The following is a 17,691-nucleotide window of genomic DNA, read 5'->3' on the forward strand; positions in this document are numbered from 1 at the left end:
ATCGTCCTTTCGGGGGAAAAAAATGCCTGTTCTTAGGAGTCCTGTGAGGTTTTGATGATGTATTTGTTTGTTTGTTGTTTATTATGGAGATTTTAGATTTTAGTAATTAGAGTCAGTTTTTCTTTAACTTTATAAATTAAACTCTTAAGTTCCTTACAGCCCCAAAATACTGTGGGTAAAGTTATTTGCCTTCTATAGCTAATCTTTAAAAGACTAAAGAAACCTTGGTTTTCTGAGAACTGTCTTGTAAAACCTCAAAAGTGTGGTGGGAAGCAAAGGTCACAGGTGAAACAGTAAGATCAGGGGAAGAGTTTTAATTGAGAGTCTATCACTAATCACCTATATAAATTTGTAGTGGCCACTTACTCTTTTGATCACATTTCCCTTTTTTTTTTAAAAGGACTATTTCATGTTGATTGACCTATTTAGTATTTAACTAAATTGAATACACACTTTAGACCAGGCAAGATTAGGTATATAGAGGTACACAGAGGTAAACAAACACATTTCCCTCATTTTATTTTTTTAAAAGGACTATTTCATGGTGATTGATTTGATTGACCTATTTAGTATTCAGCTAAATCGAATACACTTTAAATCAGGCAAGATTAGGTATTTAGAGGTACACAGAGGTAAACAAACACAGTCTCAGCTCTTGAGAAGCTTAGTCTTCCTGATTGACTATTATAGTGTGGTAATTATAGAGGCATGATGATAATATATTTATACAAGTCATTTTCCCTTTCATCTTAACCTCTTTTGCCTTTCAAAGTCTCTTCCAGTGCTAAAAGTTCTTCGAGTTAATGAGTTCTTATGGTTTAAACTTAACATTGACTAGAAATTGATAATTTAGATGTTTATTTCATTATTTTATTTTTTTTTACTAGTTGGCAGAGTTTATTTAAAGTACTCCTGGAAAATATGTGATTTTTCTTAGGCTTTTGAGATTTGACATTTAAACACCTAGCCCAGAGGTTCTACAGTTGTGGTCCCCAGACCAGCAGCATCTAAGAACTTGTTAGAATGCCAGTTCTTGAGCCCACCCTAGAACTACTGAATCAGAAACTCTGGGGAGAGAACCCAACAAGCTGTTTTTGCAGAGCTGTCAGGGTGATTCTGATGAACATTAAAGTGTGAGAATGATTGCCCTAGCCTAAAATGGATCTTAAAATTAAGTATCTCCTTTTATAATCTTGGTATGCCTTCTGTCTTTAATATAAAGTAAATTAAGCACTCATGTACTCAGTAATGCATTCTTCAAATATTTAGGAGAAGGTGGCTGAGGAAAAAGTCTAGGGTTACTTGATGTGACCTATAGGTGTGTTAACATGAGAGTATTTCCTAAGTGAAGGGTTTTGGGATTTCTGTATCAGGTAAGTGATTCTTGCCCATAAGATATTCTAGTTGTTATCCCTTTATTTAATTTCATAATATTCAATTATTATATGGGGGAAGATGTTTAGAATTATTTTAATAAAAATTTTATTTTTAAAAATAGACAACTCAAAAGCTTAGAAAATATAAGTCAAAGGGGAGATACTATTTTTAAGATAACTGCATTTTAAGAAAAATAAAATGAAATTTTATGTTTACTTGAAAGCTGTCTTTTTTAGTACATTGTCCCACTTTAAAAGTAAATAAATCTTTATTTACAGACAGTCCCTGGGTCTCCGACCCCAATATTCCCCTAGTGGCCCGTGAGATCATGCAGCGAATGATCCAACAATTTGCTGCTGAATATACCTCAAAAAATAGCTCTACTCAGGACCCCAGCCAGCCCAATAGCACAAAGAACCAAAGCCTGCCGAAAGCATCTCCAGTCACCACCTCTCCCACGGCTGCAACTACTCAGAACCCTGTGCTCAGCAAACTTCTCATGGCTGACCAAGACTCACCTCTGGACCTTACTGTCAGAAAGTCTCAGTCAGAACCTAGCGAACAAGGTATGGTTTGATGTCAAGGTCTCCTCTATCTTATCAGAATACTTTACTTTGGGGAGAAAAAAAAAAAGCATTGGCAAGTAAAGCATCAGCAGCAATAATAGCATAAAAACTAATGTGATTCTTAAATTATTTCTTACTATGCAGTGATGGAGAAGTACAGCTAAAGTTGTTACAGCCTTATCTGTCAGCAGTTCATAGTCATGATTGATGTACCACTCAGGAAAGTCAGGTGGTTAACAGTTGTCCCTAATCTTTCAGTTACTTGATATTTATATAAGCATTTTATATTTTCCATAGTATTTTTATGTTTTTTAAAACTCCTATGAAAAAGTAAGTTTTCTTATTAACTATAAATTTTCTAGGACTAGCACCTGTCTGAGAAATATGCCTCTACTTGCAGGTATAAGTTATATACTCTGCAAATGAGATCATAAGGAAAAACATGTATTCGAATTTTGAGAAAGAAACTGCTAGGGTTACAAATAGAGAAAGCAGCAGAACATACTTTAGGTTGTTAAATATATTCAATGTTTTATAAATACAGAAACACATATATAAACACACACATCCACTGACTAACTTGAAAGTATTTCCAAAAGAGAATTTGTTGATGAGGACACTAATTAAGTGATGAAGTTAAGAGGTTATTAGTTTTGTTTAGCAAATGTTTCTTGAGTCTCTGAAGTTTATTTTCTTCAGTAGATATTCCTGTTGCTTTGTGATCTCATTTTACCTTTAATTTCACAAAAATTGAAGCAAGCATTTCAACTCAGCCACTGTTTGAACCACTACAAATTGTAAATTGGTGATGTCTGTACTAATGAGATTTTATTGTCATAGAAATCTTGAGTATACAGAAAGGTTACGAGATTTATTGTAACCTTTATTTATTGGATTTATTGGTGAGAAATACATGTTTATTTTGGAAAATTTAATTCTTAAACAACCTCTTTGAAATGAACTTTCTTTTGAGTAGTTTTCCTTTGCTTTTATCCTTTTCCTGTGGTGGTGAACAGCAAACAAAACATCTGAGTTCTGAGAGATTTCTTGACAGGAGACCTCCTACTTGTTCACATTGCTCATGTACCTTTGGTTACCATATTTACAAAGTTGTATCTTTTATTGATGACTGTTTTCTTTTCCACAAATTGGTAGTTTTCATTAAAGATCTCCTCACTCTAAATATTGCATCAGAAGTTTCAGGTTTATATTAGGAGAATGACAACATAAAATAATATTTAAAGTATTAATGGAGGTTAACATAAAATGATACCACTTAATCTAATTTAACTTGTTATAACTAATGTTACACTTAAGAGATCAATACATTGTATTGACAGCATGCTCTTAAAAAGAGGAATTTGAACTACATGATAGCATTATAGTGTGTAGACTTCAAATGAAGTAAAAAATTTTTAAATTATATTTCCTTAATGAATGTGTTTTCAGCCAAAAACCACAATATTTTTAGTGGTAGATTTAAAATATGTTGCCTGTTTGATTAGACAAATTGTCTATTTGACTTGCGTTTAAATAATAGTGTCTTTGGTTGGAAAAGTTGTAAGCAGTAGTACATTTGCTTCTTAGGTGTATAATTGGGTTAGATGTCTAATAGGATAATTGGTTCTATAAGCTTATAATTATATTTTTAGAAGTACTAGTGACTGTAAAGGACAAAACTCTTTCTTATGAGTGTGGGGTTTTTTTATTTACAAACTCAGTTGCCTGTTTATTTCTAACAGCCTGAAATAAAATGTCCTCAGATACAAGTTGTAAGTAGCTTCTACTCTGGGGTGATTTTTAACATAACTAGATAGCAAGACCCCTCTGCTGGCCAACTGAAAATTAAAGACATTGTGTATTATCTTGTTCTGTTAATTTTGGACAGAGTGGTAGCTTTAAAAGACTTCTTTTCCAGGTATTTCAGCAAGGAGAAAAACGTCTTTGAGGGAAAAGAAAGTCTTCTAATTTTATATATTAATAACATGAATTTGTGATTTGGTCTAGTTGCAGTAAAAAATGGTTGTACTTCCAGGCTCTCATCAGTATCAAGACAGTTTCATTCTTCTTTCTTTAAACTTTCTTCACCAATTTTTATTGTCTTCTTAATTGAAAAATTCTTGCATTCATAAAATTCAGCAATTGAATTTTGAATCTCTGCAAAATTTTTTTAAAAGATTGAATATAAGTATACATTTTTTATAGATGGTCTAGAAAACTATTAGGACACACCCAAATCATAAATCATTAACTGATTCATCTTACAGACCATATTGTTTAGTATATACATGTACTTTAATGACATAAACTTACATTTAAAAATAATTTTTATATCTTATTTAAAATTTTCTATATCGAACTTGTATGTACTTTTGGAGTTTCAGGTAGATTTAGCTCTTGAGGGATTTGGTTCTATAGTTTGTATGCCACTGTGGGACATTAAAAACTTGTATGCTTTGATCAAGGAAAATTTAGAAAATGGAGTCTTAAAAAATCTGATAACAGAGGACCTCATGCTATGTGAACTGCTATTTCTAGTATTTCACTATATCTTAACATCTTCGTAACATGTTTTACCTTTTCTTTTGCCCCATTAATAATATATTTAGCCCTTGAGGATATTAAGTATAACATGCCTTGCTAAATTTATGTTGCTTCAGGATTTAATTGATTTTATAACTCAAATATATGACTAGCATATCTGCTTAGTTGAATAAGCCTACTTAACTGCTTTTTCATTTTTAGCCTATTTAGTTTACATTTGCTCCTAGCTTTTAATATCCTCAGGTGTTTCTTTGTGTCTCTGCAGACGGTGTACTTGATCTGTCCACTAAGAAAAGTCCATGTGCTGGCAGCACTTCCCTGAGCCACTCTCCAGGCTGCTCCAGTACTCAAGGGAACGGGTAAGGGAGAATATTTGTAGCCTTACACAGTTTCATATAGATAATTCATCAAAGGTTGATGCCAGTCTCCCTTTTACATTTTAAAAAATAACCCTTCTAAGTAAGTCATTTATAAATATGGACCATAGATCAAATAAAAATATAATCTGTGCAATGTAAAATTGGCTAGTACAGATGAGTTTTTGTCAGTTTAGTACAAATAGTAAATAACCATGAATATGGCAATTATTTCTTTGGACTTTTTGTTGTGGCATGTTTTGGAGTGTGAAACTCAAGTTAAATAATTCTAAAGTTTAGATGTAAAGACAGTATTATGTGTGCTGAAGCTGTTTAATGAAAATTGAACTCCAATACTTGGTATCTCTAGTGGGGTTTGTGTGTGTGTGTGTTCATTTTTGTTTGTTTCTTTTGGGTTTGGTTTTGGTGATGGATAACTGTACTTTGGCAGTTCAGAAAATGTAGTTTTCTGAAAGACTGATGGTAGAAGTTGATGCATAACCATCTTAGGCTACCAAGACATTATTACTTGCTCAGTTTTGATAACTCTTAGGAGTCTAAAGTAAATTCTGTGACACCCTAATTTTATAGTATAAGAACTGTCTTCTCCCTATGTGTATCGGATAACCAACTAGAAAAGTCAGGTATTAATAAAGACATTTAGATACCATGTTGAAAAAGCGTTTCTATAAAACTGTGTGACAAAAAATCAACTTTAGATATGAAAAATAACTGGTAAGTTTAAATTAGTTAATACTTAGGCTTATTGAACTTTCAGATTATCAATGTGGGGGAGTTACTTAGATATTAAAGGAACAAGTGGATGCTAAGTGAACTAACCTTTTCCAACTTACTGTTAACTACCTTCAAATAGAAGGATTCCTTTACAGACTTCTAAAATCTCCCTTTATTTTCTCTAAAATTCCAAAACTTTTCATTTCCAGAAAGTATTAATTTAATCCATTATGCGTACTAATCTTTTTCTTAACCCCTTCTTTTCACTATGGTTTATACTAGATATAAGTCAGCATGTTCCCAAATCTTTGGGTTCTATTTATATATCAAAAAATACTTGAGCCGGGCGTGGTGGCTCAGGCCTGTAATCCCAGCACTTTGGGCGGCTGAAGCGGGCAGATCACTTGAGGTCAGGAGTTCGAGACAAGCCTGGGCAACATGGCAAAACCCCGTCTCTACTAAAAATACAAAAATTGGCCAGGCATGGTGGTGCGCACCTGTAGTCCAGCTACTAAGGAGGCTGAGGTGGGAGGATCGCTTGAGCCCAGAAGGTCACAGCTGCAGTGAGCCATGATCACAACACTGCACTCAAGCCTGGGTGACAGAGCCAGACCTTGTCTCCAAAACAAAACAAAACAAAACAAAAAACACTTGAGTTGTGTAATTAAGGACACCTGTAGAAGTCCATGTGCAGTTTGCATAAACAAATCCTTTGCTTAAGATTCTCTGTAAACTTGGCTACCAGGTTCATGTATTATATGGTTGAAGTTGCTGTGTTTATCCCTCTGAATGGAAAGTGTTTTCTACTGGTTTTGTTTTATGGAAGAAAAATGCACCAATAGGATCGCCCATCTTTTAGTTGAATATTCAGTGTTATCCTTATTGTGTTACTGATGATAGTAGTCCCCATAGAGTTTTGTAGAACATAACTGGTTTATCATTTCTGCAAAGCCCTATTTTGTGCCTAATTAATGTAATCATCCCCTTGGGCATGTTTTGCCACATGTCAGTCTTAATATTGATAATCTTTCTTATTGTGAAAGTCAAAACCTTACAAATCAACTTTGTCTAAGTAGTTGACTTTTTAAACATTGTTTGAAAGCCGTCCATTTGAAATTTCAAAATAGGTGTTTGGTATTTCAAGAAGGGAAGTTTTTTTTAAGCCAGAGAAAACTGCTAAAAAATTGTTTATATCCCTCTGACAGTAATTACTTTGAGTAGAACTTAAGGGGTAAATAAAGAGTAATTTCTTTTAAGCTTGGATTATTTCAAATGGAAAATCATGATACTCATGTATCTGCAACTAGTAGTGTTTTAAAATGAAGACGTGTGGTAAGTTATAATGCAGTGGGTCTTTTGGTTTGGTTTATTTGGGAATTTTTTTTTCTCCCTTGGGGCTGTTAGCCATATATATGTATTCCCCCCCGCCCCCCAAGCAAAATAAGAAATGTTACTTGGAATTGTTTGATTTTTGATGATGAATATCAACTTGTTTGTGGGATAAATGAGCAATTATTTATGGGTTCCAGTAATGTATATGGTTTCAGTTTTAACACTAGTTGTCATGAATGTTGAATACATTGAATTAAAATAAATAATTTGGCTTACTCTTTTATTACTGTACTTGTTTAGTGGTAACGTCACATTGGCAACACAATTCTGTGTAGATCTATGGAGACTGATGATTACTTTGTAATTAATAATTAAGATGCTATTTTCAGACAGTTGCGCGAAACTTTTTCTCCGAAAATTTGTGAACCCAACCAGAGACCAGCTGACAGGTTTAATTTTTCTTTGCCCAAAAAGCTCCTGATTTTTTTTCTTTTTCCTTTTTCCTTTTTTTGTGAACAAGTTTTAAAACTAACTGCTGAGACCATTTTTTTTTTAATTTTAGAGAAAAATAAATAAATAACACAAAGTGATGTTACCCAAGCAAGGCCTTCTAATAAAGGAGTGGTCCCCTCACCCATCCCTCCCTACCTGTGCAAGTCCTGCTCACATCAGTTTCCTTCCATCCAATTAGGCGACCTGGGAGACCCAGCCAGTACCGCCCAGACGGACTTCGGAGTGGTGATGGGGTACCTCCAAGAAGCTTACAGGATGGAACCAGGGAAGGTTTTGGACACTCCACATCACTCAAAGTTCCACTGGCTCGATCCCTGCAGATTAGTGAAGAACTACTGAGCAGAAACCAATTGTCCACAGCTGCCAGCCTTGGGCCATCTGGATTACAGAATCATGGACAACACTTAATATTATCCAGGGAAGCCTCTTGGGCAAAACCACATTACGAGTTCAACCTCAGCCGTATGAAGTTCAGGGGAAATGGTGCACTCAGCAACATCAGTGACCTTCCTTTTCTTGCAGAAAACTCTGCCTTTCCAAAAATGGCACTTCAAGCAAAACAAGATGGAAAAAAGGATGTGAGCCATTCATCTCCTGTAGATTTAAAGATACCACAAGTTCGAGGAATGGATCTTTCTTGGGAGTCTCGCACTGGTGATCAGTACAGCTATAGCTCTTTGGTAATGGGTTCACAAACGGAGAGCGCGCTTAGTAAAAAATTAAGGGCTATTCTTCCAAAACAAAGTAGAAAAAGCATGTTAGATGCTGGACCCGATTCTTGGGGCTCAGATGCTGAGCAGTCTACCTCTGGACAGCCATATCCCACATCGGATCAAGAAGGAGACCCTGGCTCCAAGCAGCCTCGGAAGAAAAGAGGGCGTTACAGACAGTACAACAGTGAGATACTGGAGGAAGCAATCTCAGTGGTTATGAGTGGAAAAATGAGTGTTTCCAAAGCTCAGAGTATTTATGGGATTCCCCACAGTACACTGGAGTACAAAGTAAAGGAGAGGCTGGGCACTTTGAAAAACCCTCCAAAGAAAAAGATGAAATTAATGAGGTCGGAGGGGCCAGATGTTTCTGTAAAGATTGAATTAGATCCCCAGGGAGAGGCAGCACAAAGTGCAAATGAATCAAAAAACGAGTAGGAATACTGTAGAGTGCCAATTACTGTACAAACTGGGTGAGCACTACTGCATCATTGTTCAGCTATCATTGCTTGCACGTAATTTCATTTACTGTGACACTTGCTTCTTTGCAGATTTTGCATTGACTTGTGTGTACAGAGATGAAATGTGCATTCTGAATGTTGCATATTTTAAATTTTTCATGTGCAGTATGGCTCGGAATATGTTTGGCCTTTTGCATGTTTCTCTACAAAAGAGAATTGAGTTACCTCACAGAGAACAGATACATGGAAGTGGACTCCTTGCCTGTAGAGCCTGCATGCTTTTTTGTTTTTTTTTTTTGTTGTTGTTTTTTCTTAAGTTATATTTGTTTTTACTTTTTAAAAAAGAAGAGGAAACAAAGCCCCCTTTTAGAAACTACGTCTGTCATACTGGGAGCTTTATCTCACTGCAAATTGGAAAGCCATCTTATAATACAAAATTATTCACATTTTTCATCTACGATTCAACTAATCGAAGGATTAAACTAAAGAAAAAACTAAGAAGAACAATGAACTTTTGACTTTGAGAAATTTGGTTATTCACTGACATAATTATTGGGTCATTTATAGTTACATTTTATAATTTTCTTCTCACTATTAAATTTATTTAAATTAGCAAGCTATTAGTGCTCACCCAGAGGGGAAGGTGGTGGAAAATGTGCACACACTACCTTCAGAAATGCTTCAGTTAATTACTTTGAACACTACCTTTGCTGTAATTTCATTTGAGATTTTCTAAGGGTAGAATTTGGTCTCACCAACAAGTGAGGATATAGCCTTATCTCATGGAGGACGAGCTCCGTATTTACTCAGGAGCAGTCAGGGTACATTACATAAAACAATGGAGGATGCCTCATTTTAGCAAACTAGGTTTCTTTGTATTCTTCAGTCCTTTTACAGAATTGATGTGCTAACTGAATATCATTGCAGCAACTAGACTAAGATATTCAAGATCTCTTTATTGGGGATGGGAGAAATAGGGAAAGAAATGTGTATAAGTAATTATGATATTGCAAAAGTGATACTTAGATTTTACAGCCTCAGTAGTCTGCCCAGTGTCCACATTAATGAAGGATCCATGTTTGTAGTGAGAGAAAAAAACCCCAAGGTAACCCGATATGATTTAGGATGCATATCAGTTCTAACAATTCAATCAGAAGTCAAGCTCATTGGAATTCCTTTTTTAACTGATCCAAATACTAGTAGAAGGGGGAGGGAGAGGTGTTTTTTTTTTTTTTTTAAGTTTTTATTTAATTTTGTTGGTTAGAATTTTTTTCTGTTTTTGGCATCCTACATAATACCCCCCTTCTTGACTTTTTCTGATAATTAGCTGATATTCATGGTTGTTTAGCACACAGTTCAGGACCTTTGAGATCATGTTTGTATAAGCACTCCTTGAAGAATATCTAAGCTTTTTTTGAGATGGGCTTTTAAAATTATAATAAGGAAAGTTTATTTTCTGCGGTTTTTGCAAGAATAAGCAAAGCCCATGGAATTTAATTTTTCATTGTGATCAGATTAAAATTACTATTTGTGCAAAACAAATTCCACACCACATGTACTGTATATTCTAATCTGCTGAGAAAGGTGGTCAGGCCCTTCTAAATGCTTAACCAAAAACAAACATTATTGGAGTTTCAGTGTAAAATAAAATTAAAATTGGAGGATTGGTTAGATTGATTTCAGATGGATACTAACAGTTTGAGGGGAGGTCCAGATATTTCCAAGGCATAAATTCTTGCCTGGAAACTTTGGAGCAATTAATTAAATTAGGTTAAGTTTTCCCTCAGCAACCTGTGTGTTCAAAGGTTAGGCACACCATTGCTGTTACTAAAATACATGCACTGCTCATTCTTGACATAGCTTGGGTGTGGGTTCCTCTTGTTTTGGTTATTTTGTGTAGCAGTTTAATCAGTGGATAACTGAGCCTGTTTCCTCTTAGCTTTCTAGACTTCTTAACAGAAAAAACAGTTTGGGTTCAATAGCATTTTATGATTCTACAATATTTTGTCACCTAGCTGGAAGTTGCAATAAAAATTCCTTATGAAATATATGGTTTTCATCTGTAATTGAAGGAAATCATAGAAAGTTTGCTGAAAGCAAAGGGCTAAGCTTATGAAGGAATGCCTCCTTTGTTACACACTCAAGAATTTGTCAGCACACAATTAATTGCAGCCATAGTACCTTTTTGCGTAATGTTTGGGATATTCAGTAGCCCAGGATTGCTACAAAAAGGTCCTTTGAGAAAATTAATTTGTGCTTGCTTTTATCCCCTCTCAGAAAGACATCACTAAAGGCCCATTAAAAATCTGGCCCTAAAAGTTCAACTTTTGTAGAGTTTATTGTTCAGAGAGGTTTAATCCTATGTGGTAGTCTATATAAGTGATGTATGAGTTGAGTTATGTAAATTTTGTCATTGTAGTGTACATGGAGTGATCATTTTACTAACATAAATATTTTCTATGTGTGTTTCAGTGGATGACAATCGAGCAGCAGAAGAATGGTGTGCCTACCCTTTAATGCTGCAGTTTAAGAGAACTTGTATTGTGTCATTTCAGATTGTAGGCTGAGAGTTGTAAATAGTGAAAATTTGAGTACTTCTATTATTTGTTTTGGTTAGAAAGTGAATTTAAAAAACAAACCAAACTCTAAACTTTCTCAGATTAAAAGTCCTGAGACCTGAAGATTGTAATATTCATGTCTGTGAAGCTTTTAAACATTACACTTGAGATCAGTCATGACTTGATATTCAGGTAAATTTTCTTTTCCAAGAAGCTTTTGAATAAGCATATTTCCTCCAAAGGTCTCTCTCTTTCTTTCTCTTTTTTTGAGTGTAGATTATTTTAAAGCACTAATTGCATTACATTGGTAACTGCAATATAAAATAGCCATTATTGTTTTGTGAAGCATGGTTGAAATTAGCTAGTGGTCCCTTTTGAATTTCATGAGCCTCTCAAAAAAGAAAAACTTAAAAAAAAAAAAAACAAAAAGCTGCTGGAATATTTCAAAAGATATATATTTTACCTTATTATAGGTTTTGTAAAGTTAGTTTGTAATATCCAGGTGCACTTTTAATGTTAAATTTTGTGTTCAGAGTTCCATTATACCATGTATTTCTCGGAGGTGGCTCATCACACGGCTGGCTGGCAGTCTTGGTGCCGCAGTGATTCCTTAATATTTGATTTCTCTCTTGATTTGCCACTATTCTGTATTGGCACTTTCAGTGTAGATATTCTAGTTTGGGGATGTCCTCACAATGTGTAATAGAGATTGGTCTATTAGCATGCTTAATTTCTGCTAATCAGAGTTTTGCATGGCCCAAACAACAGTTGACCATTTTTATGGTATGGGAAAGTGTAGTTCACAACTGTCTTTGTCACGAAAGCCGTTTTTCCTCACATTTTCCAGTAGGCAGATAACATTACTTAAATTATTAATATATAACACTCTTGGAACTATTGATAGGAAATAATGTATTTAAAATAATTTTTTGCATTTTCAGAGACTTGATGTTATAGGGTAGATAAGCTATGGCACTATAAAATCAAAAACACTAATTCTGTGGAAGGATATCTAGTTGGTATTTTTATCTTTAGCTTTCTCGTTTCTGAGACAGCATAGTCATCCAGCTTGATGTTAATGTAGTATATTACTTTGTTCAGTGGGCTTATAAGTGACTCTGAATTATGTTTGTGATGAGCTATACACTTTTTTTCTGTTCCCCAAATACCATGAAGGACAAGGTCACTCTTTCAGGAAAAATAATTTATATTTGTGTATAATACTTTTTAATATTAAGTTTGTTGTTCTGAAGTTTAGATGTTGCTTGATAAACCTTTGCTGCAGCAGATCATGAATATGAGTAAGGCTTTGTGTGATAATAGGGGTCCTTATGTGAAGTTAATTACTGTTCAGTTCTGGTGAGCAAGCTCAACAAGTGTGAAGTGTGTATTAGCTTTATTTGGTACACTTTTACTTTACAATATCGAAGTGCTTTTAGAACTCTGGTTATCTTATATAAACCATTACCTCAACCAATTGGCATTTCTTTTCCCCAACATTTACCTTAGCTATAATATGAGCTATGTGGGATCAGATGGTAAAACTATAAAAGGCACAATGAGAAGTTTAGTTCCCAAGTTTTGGAGAGAACTCTAAATTAGACTAAAAACAACTACCTGTTAACACCAATATCATAACTACCTTCTGTCATTAGGCAGTACATAGCAACCTTTGAGCTGCTAGTGAGCTATCTGTTCTCCCCCTACCCCCAAGTAAGCACACAGTGCCAGGCCTGGTTCTAAGCCTTTGTGATTCTCTTACATCTCATTGACCCATAATAGTGAAGCATGGATTCATTTATTTTCATAAGACAAATTGAGTCAGCTCGATGTCAGAAGTTGAAAATATTTTGAGTAGTTTTAAAATATGAGAGATTGGCATCATTTTCTTTAACAGCTTTTATCTTTGTAGATTTCCTTTTGAGACATGTATTTTTGCTTTTATAATCCTTTCATTAAATGCCAGAGGTTGTTTTCATATTAATCACTCTTTTCTGTATATTCAGGTTGCTGTCATTGGTGATAGAATATGGCAATAGACAGAATTGTGCTCCACTTTATGTTTTATAGGAGATATTGAAAGTTATAGGTTAAATTTTGGCCTTCTTGAAGATATCAAAGATTGTTTTCCTTGTTACCTTTAATTAGAATTTGGTCTTCATTAATGCTTTGGTCAGGTTAGCATTACTAAAAACTTGATGGCTTCAGCAGAACAGCCCATTTAGGAGACTATTAAGCTATCTAGGGATTTTTTTCAAATTAATTGCTTTCAAAATCTGAAAAGGAAAAAAGTATAATTATGGTACAAAGAAGACAGATCTCCAGGCTCTTTCTTCTCAGTTTATTTTGGTTTAATTCTGTACTGGAGACTTGAATAGGATTTGTGAACATGGTGATGGAAAGAAAAATAGAGGACATTATTTGTGTATCCTCATTCCTGAATAATCTTGCAGTCACCTTTTAAAGAAGCAGACATTAGCCCTGTAACACAACAGTGTAGCTATAAACCCTAAGTGTTAGGAAGGAGATTGGGGTGGGGAGGGTGGAGTAGGATGGAAAAAGCATGTAGACTTCTGAGAAGAGGCTAAAAATTCTGCCCTATAATACTAAAAATGAGTCACAAGATAATGTGGTGAAGTTAGGCCATCTTGATTTGATAGAAAAATCTTTTACATTGTTCAAAAATGAGCATCGAGGCTAATTAATGTTGATTTGACAATAGAACATGAGCTAATTCTGCAACCGTTTGGGGGGTAATTTTATGGTTTCCAGTTCATTTAGAGCTGTATCAAGAAAAGCTAAAAAGCAAGCACTTTTAGTTAATCATAGATTTATTGGATATAGCAAATATCATTATAATATTTAATCTCTATTATTTGAATGTGGAAATGAACTCTTTTACCCCATCTTGAACTGTCATTGAACATGCTCAAGATGATCAACACTGGAAATGACCCTACACACATACCAAAAAAATCTAAAGCAGTAAGACATATTTGAAGATCCATACCTCTTAAACTTTTTAGATTTGTCTTGGGAAAGAATTTATGAACCTGTAACCAGTATTAGTGCAGTCTTGGGTTCCTTGTTCTGCATAATTGCACCCTTTCTCAGGTATGTCCTGACAACATAAATTTTAAAATAATCTCATTAGAGATTAGATTCTCAGTGGATAGTGTGTAAGGGGACTAGGGGTGGGGGGTTGGGGGTAGTTGGACACAGGACACTGACACAGTAGAGCAGGGATTTTTAACAGTCAATAGCCAAATAGAATTTCAATCTAGAATATTTTTACCCCCTCAGAATGAGTGAAACAACTTCTATTATTTGGTGTACCCGGTGCTACACTCCTAAGAGTCTTTTTTTTTTTCATCCAGGTGACTTTTTTTATTTTTCCTGCTTGGTGGTGGAAGGTTATATAGTAAACTTCACTGTCATTAAGAAAGCGCTTGTCCAAAATGTTTAAAGTACTAGAAAAGGGATAATTCAGCACTTTTTCTGTTACAACACTAAAGTCTTAATTTATCTTCAGAGTCTTAGGTACTGTAAGTTTTTGGATGATTATTTAAAAATATAAAACATACTACATAATATGGGGTCAGATCACATTTATATAAATAATTCTTATTTTAAAAAAGACAATAACATTTTGTACCTTTCTAGCAATTCCAAGTGATTGCCTCATTTTCTCTTGTTAAGCATTTCAAGCTTAAGAATTTGGAATTTGAGAGAAGGTGAGGGGGAAAATTCCCCAAAATAAAAATTTGTTTCAAACCATTTTAGAAAAATAAATCACTAGGAAAATGGGTAGGGATTCTCTCCCCCTTTAAGTCTTCAGGGAATGAGCAGTATTTAGAATCTTTGGCTGAAATTCAAGCCTTTTTACTTTGTAAATTTTTAATATTAATTCACTGACATGCTTTTTACACCAGAGGACTGAAAATGGATCTTAATGTTTTTAAGTTGTGGAAGGGTATATTTCTAAAATGAGGGGGGGATGATTAACTAGGTTAGTATTACCAGCATTAGTAAGTTTAAGGAATTTTAGTATGTAATAGCAAAGTGTTTGATTAAAAGTCTAATCCTATATTGCTAGTCAAAATTAGTTACATTCTGATCTAGGAAAGATAATAGTCATTGGATATTGATATGCTGTGCTGTCAGAAAACCAGACTAAGATAGAAACCTTTATCTGACTCCCACATGTTGCTTGTTCTGATGGGATGTATACTTTACAGCAGCTTATTGCTGCTTTGAAAAAAAATGTATAAACTATACATTTGGAGTGTTTGCATATAATTCTTTATAACCTCCACTTAAAGCTGTCAGACATTGGTATTTTATCAGTCCACATTGTTGAATAAAACTAATGTTCTTAGGAATCCAGCTTGTACACACTGTTTAAAAACCCTCAGGGACAGTTTACACACTCTTCTCACTCAATTCAGGTACTTTGATGCTATTCTTAAACCTAACAGTGACTTGTATTTTTCTGTTTTGCTTTTATTTCAACGTGCTGGTAGCACATCTGATGAATGTCAACTTAAAAAACTCAGTTCAGGTATCCAGGTATAACTCAGCCAAACAGATTTTAAAGCTGCATATAACTCTCCAGCACATGGTGCCTCACACTCTTATAGTGGCATTCTATATATTCAGTTATTACTACTGAGCAGATAATATGGGGGTTCCTGTTAACAGTGTATTTTTTTAAAAAAGTGCATAAATGTATAGCCAGCACACTACACACACAGACACACACAAACATGCACAGTTAAACTATATATTTTTAAATGCCACTAATAGCCAGCACAACTAAAACAAAAGACATTCCTAACTGCTCTGTAAGCTGTTAACAGATGCAGTTCCTTCTTAATGTGGCTCTTGCTTCTTCACGATAACTACTACTAAATTCAAGCACTGGTCCTTGGGTGTCTGACCTCTACATTCTAGTTTATGCAATGTCTTTAGAGAATTTTGTGCACTGGCCACTGTGATGGAACCATTGGGCCAGGAGTGCTTTGAGTTTATCAGTAGTGATTCTGCCAAAGTTGGTGTTGTAACATGAGTATGTAAAATGTCAAAAAAATTAGCAGAGGTCTAGGTCTGCATATCAGCAGACAGTTTTGTCCGTGTATTTTGTAGCCTTGAAGTTCTCAGTGACAAGTTTTTTCTGATGCGAAGTTCTAATTCCAGTGTTTTAGTCCTTTGCATCTTTAATGTTAAGACTTGTCTCTTTAAAATTGCTTTTGTTTTCTGCAGTACTATCTGTGGTTAACAAAATAGATTATTTCTCTGCTTTAATATTTGATATCTTACATCTAAAATAAATTCTCTCCACATATAAAACCCATAGCCTTTGGAGATATGGAAAATGGTATCTTTCAGATTTCTAGAAGTTCAAGTGTCATACAACAAAACAGGAACCCCCTTTACTCTTATGGACCTCATTTCAATATACTGTTTACAGTTTGATGGAATTGTATAATTTAATATTTCTCTTGTACTGTAGTTTATATTTATTTACAGATTTTTTTTTGTACTGTGTGATTTGAACTTTTTGTTCCTTGCTATGATCAATGTTTATGTAGTAGAGCACTTATGATCACAAATTAAGTTTTTTGGTTTGATTGCACTACATTAAATTTTTTAATGCAGTTCTGATTTTTGACTGGACTAAAACTGTGTCTTAATGTATGTGATGAGTACTTAAAATTTTAATCCATGTGGTCCCCCCCCCTTTTTTTTTTTGCATTGTATGTCAAAAGCGCTTGTTCTTTCGTGCATGTGTAAGATTTAATGGTTCCATTGTATTATTTGACCATGACATTTTGGAGAAACATTCCCAGCTGTAATGTTGTGTATGGTAGTTCTCACTGGATGCTAGACTTTTCAAAACCACTATTCTTCTAATAAATTTTGTTGTGAAAAACTGTTTTTAAAGCTTGGTTTCTACTTCCTAAGATTTTAATGCTTTTTGAGAAATTCACAAAATGGGTAAAAGTTGGATTGTACTCCAACTGTAAATACACATGGTACAAAGTGATTTTTTTAATGATAAATTCTTTCTAGATGCAATCTCTTAGATAACTTAAAGTTGCTGCTGTGAGATTCTGCTTTCATATTCAGGTGCAATATTGCCTTGTAACTCAGTGTCTTTACTAATTTGATACCTCGGCGCTCAGATTACCTCAGTTTTCTTCATTGGATTATTCATTTTAAAAAATGTATTCAGCTAAACAAGATACAGTAATGTTTTCATAATACCGTCTTCTGTCTTGACTTAGTTTTTTATAATTTTCTTAAGAGTATAAAACTTAATGCCGGGATTCCTTGTCAGAAAATAATAGTGACTATTTTTTGTTTGCTTTTTTCTCTTGAGCCACTGCGCCAGACTGCTAGTGGTGTTTTATATTTAAAGATGATGCTATTGTTAATTGGTCTAGTTTATCTTTTAATAGTTTTTGTCGGCCGGGCACGATGGCTTACGCCTGTAATCCCAGCACTTTGGGAGGCCGAGGCGAGCGGATCACGAGGTC

General features: G+C 34.5%; 1 protein-coding gene across 50 annotated transcripts in view; it reads left to right on the forward strand.

Annotated features, from left to right (window-relative positions):
* LCOR (ligand dependent nuclear receptor corepressor) overlaps positions 1-17,691 on the forward strand; it is a 155,142-nt gene that overhangs the window by 113,691 nt on the left and 23,760 nt on the right. For 23 of the 50 annotated variants that reach the window (XM_016919013.4, XM_016919008.4, XM_016919012.4 and 20 more), the window contains 2 exons: positions 1,656-1,943; positions 4,753-4,846. The exons of 3 other annotated variants lie outside the window; for them this stretch is intronic. In XM_016919013.4, the coding sequence (XP_016774502.3) occupies positions 1,706-1,943; positions 4,753-4,846 (332 nt within the window). In that variant the 5' untranslated portion in view covers positions 1,656-1,705. Of the gene's footprint in view, positions 1-1,655; positions 1,944-4,752; positions 4,847-7,601; positions 17,090-17,691 lie in introns of those variants that run through there. 24 more of the 50 variants (XM_054660399.2, XM_063780929.1, XM_063780934.1 and 21 more) reach the window with 3 other exon arrangements.

The sequence above is a fragment of the Pan troglodytes genome, chromosome 8, assembly GCF_028858775.2.
Source record: "Pan troglodytes isolate AG18354 chromosome 8, NHGRI_mPanTro3-v2.0_pri, whole genome shotgun sequence".
Taxonomy (NCBI): Eukaryota; Metazoa; Chordata; class Mammalia; order Primates; family Hominidae; genus Pan; species Pan troglodytes.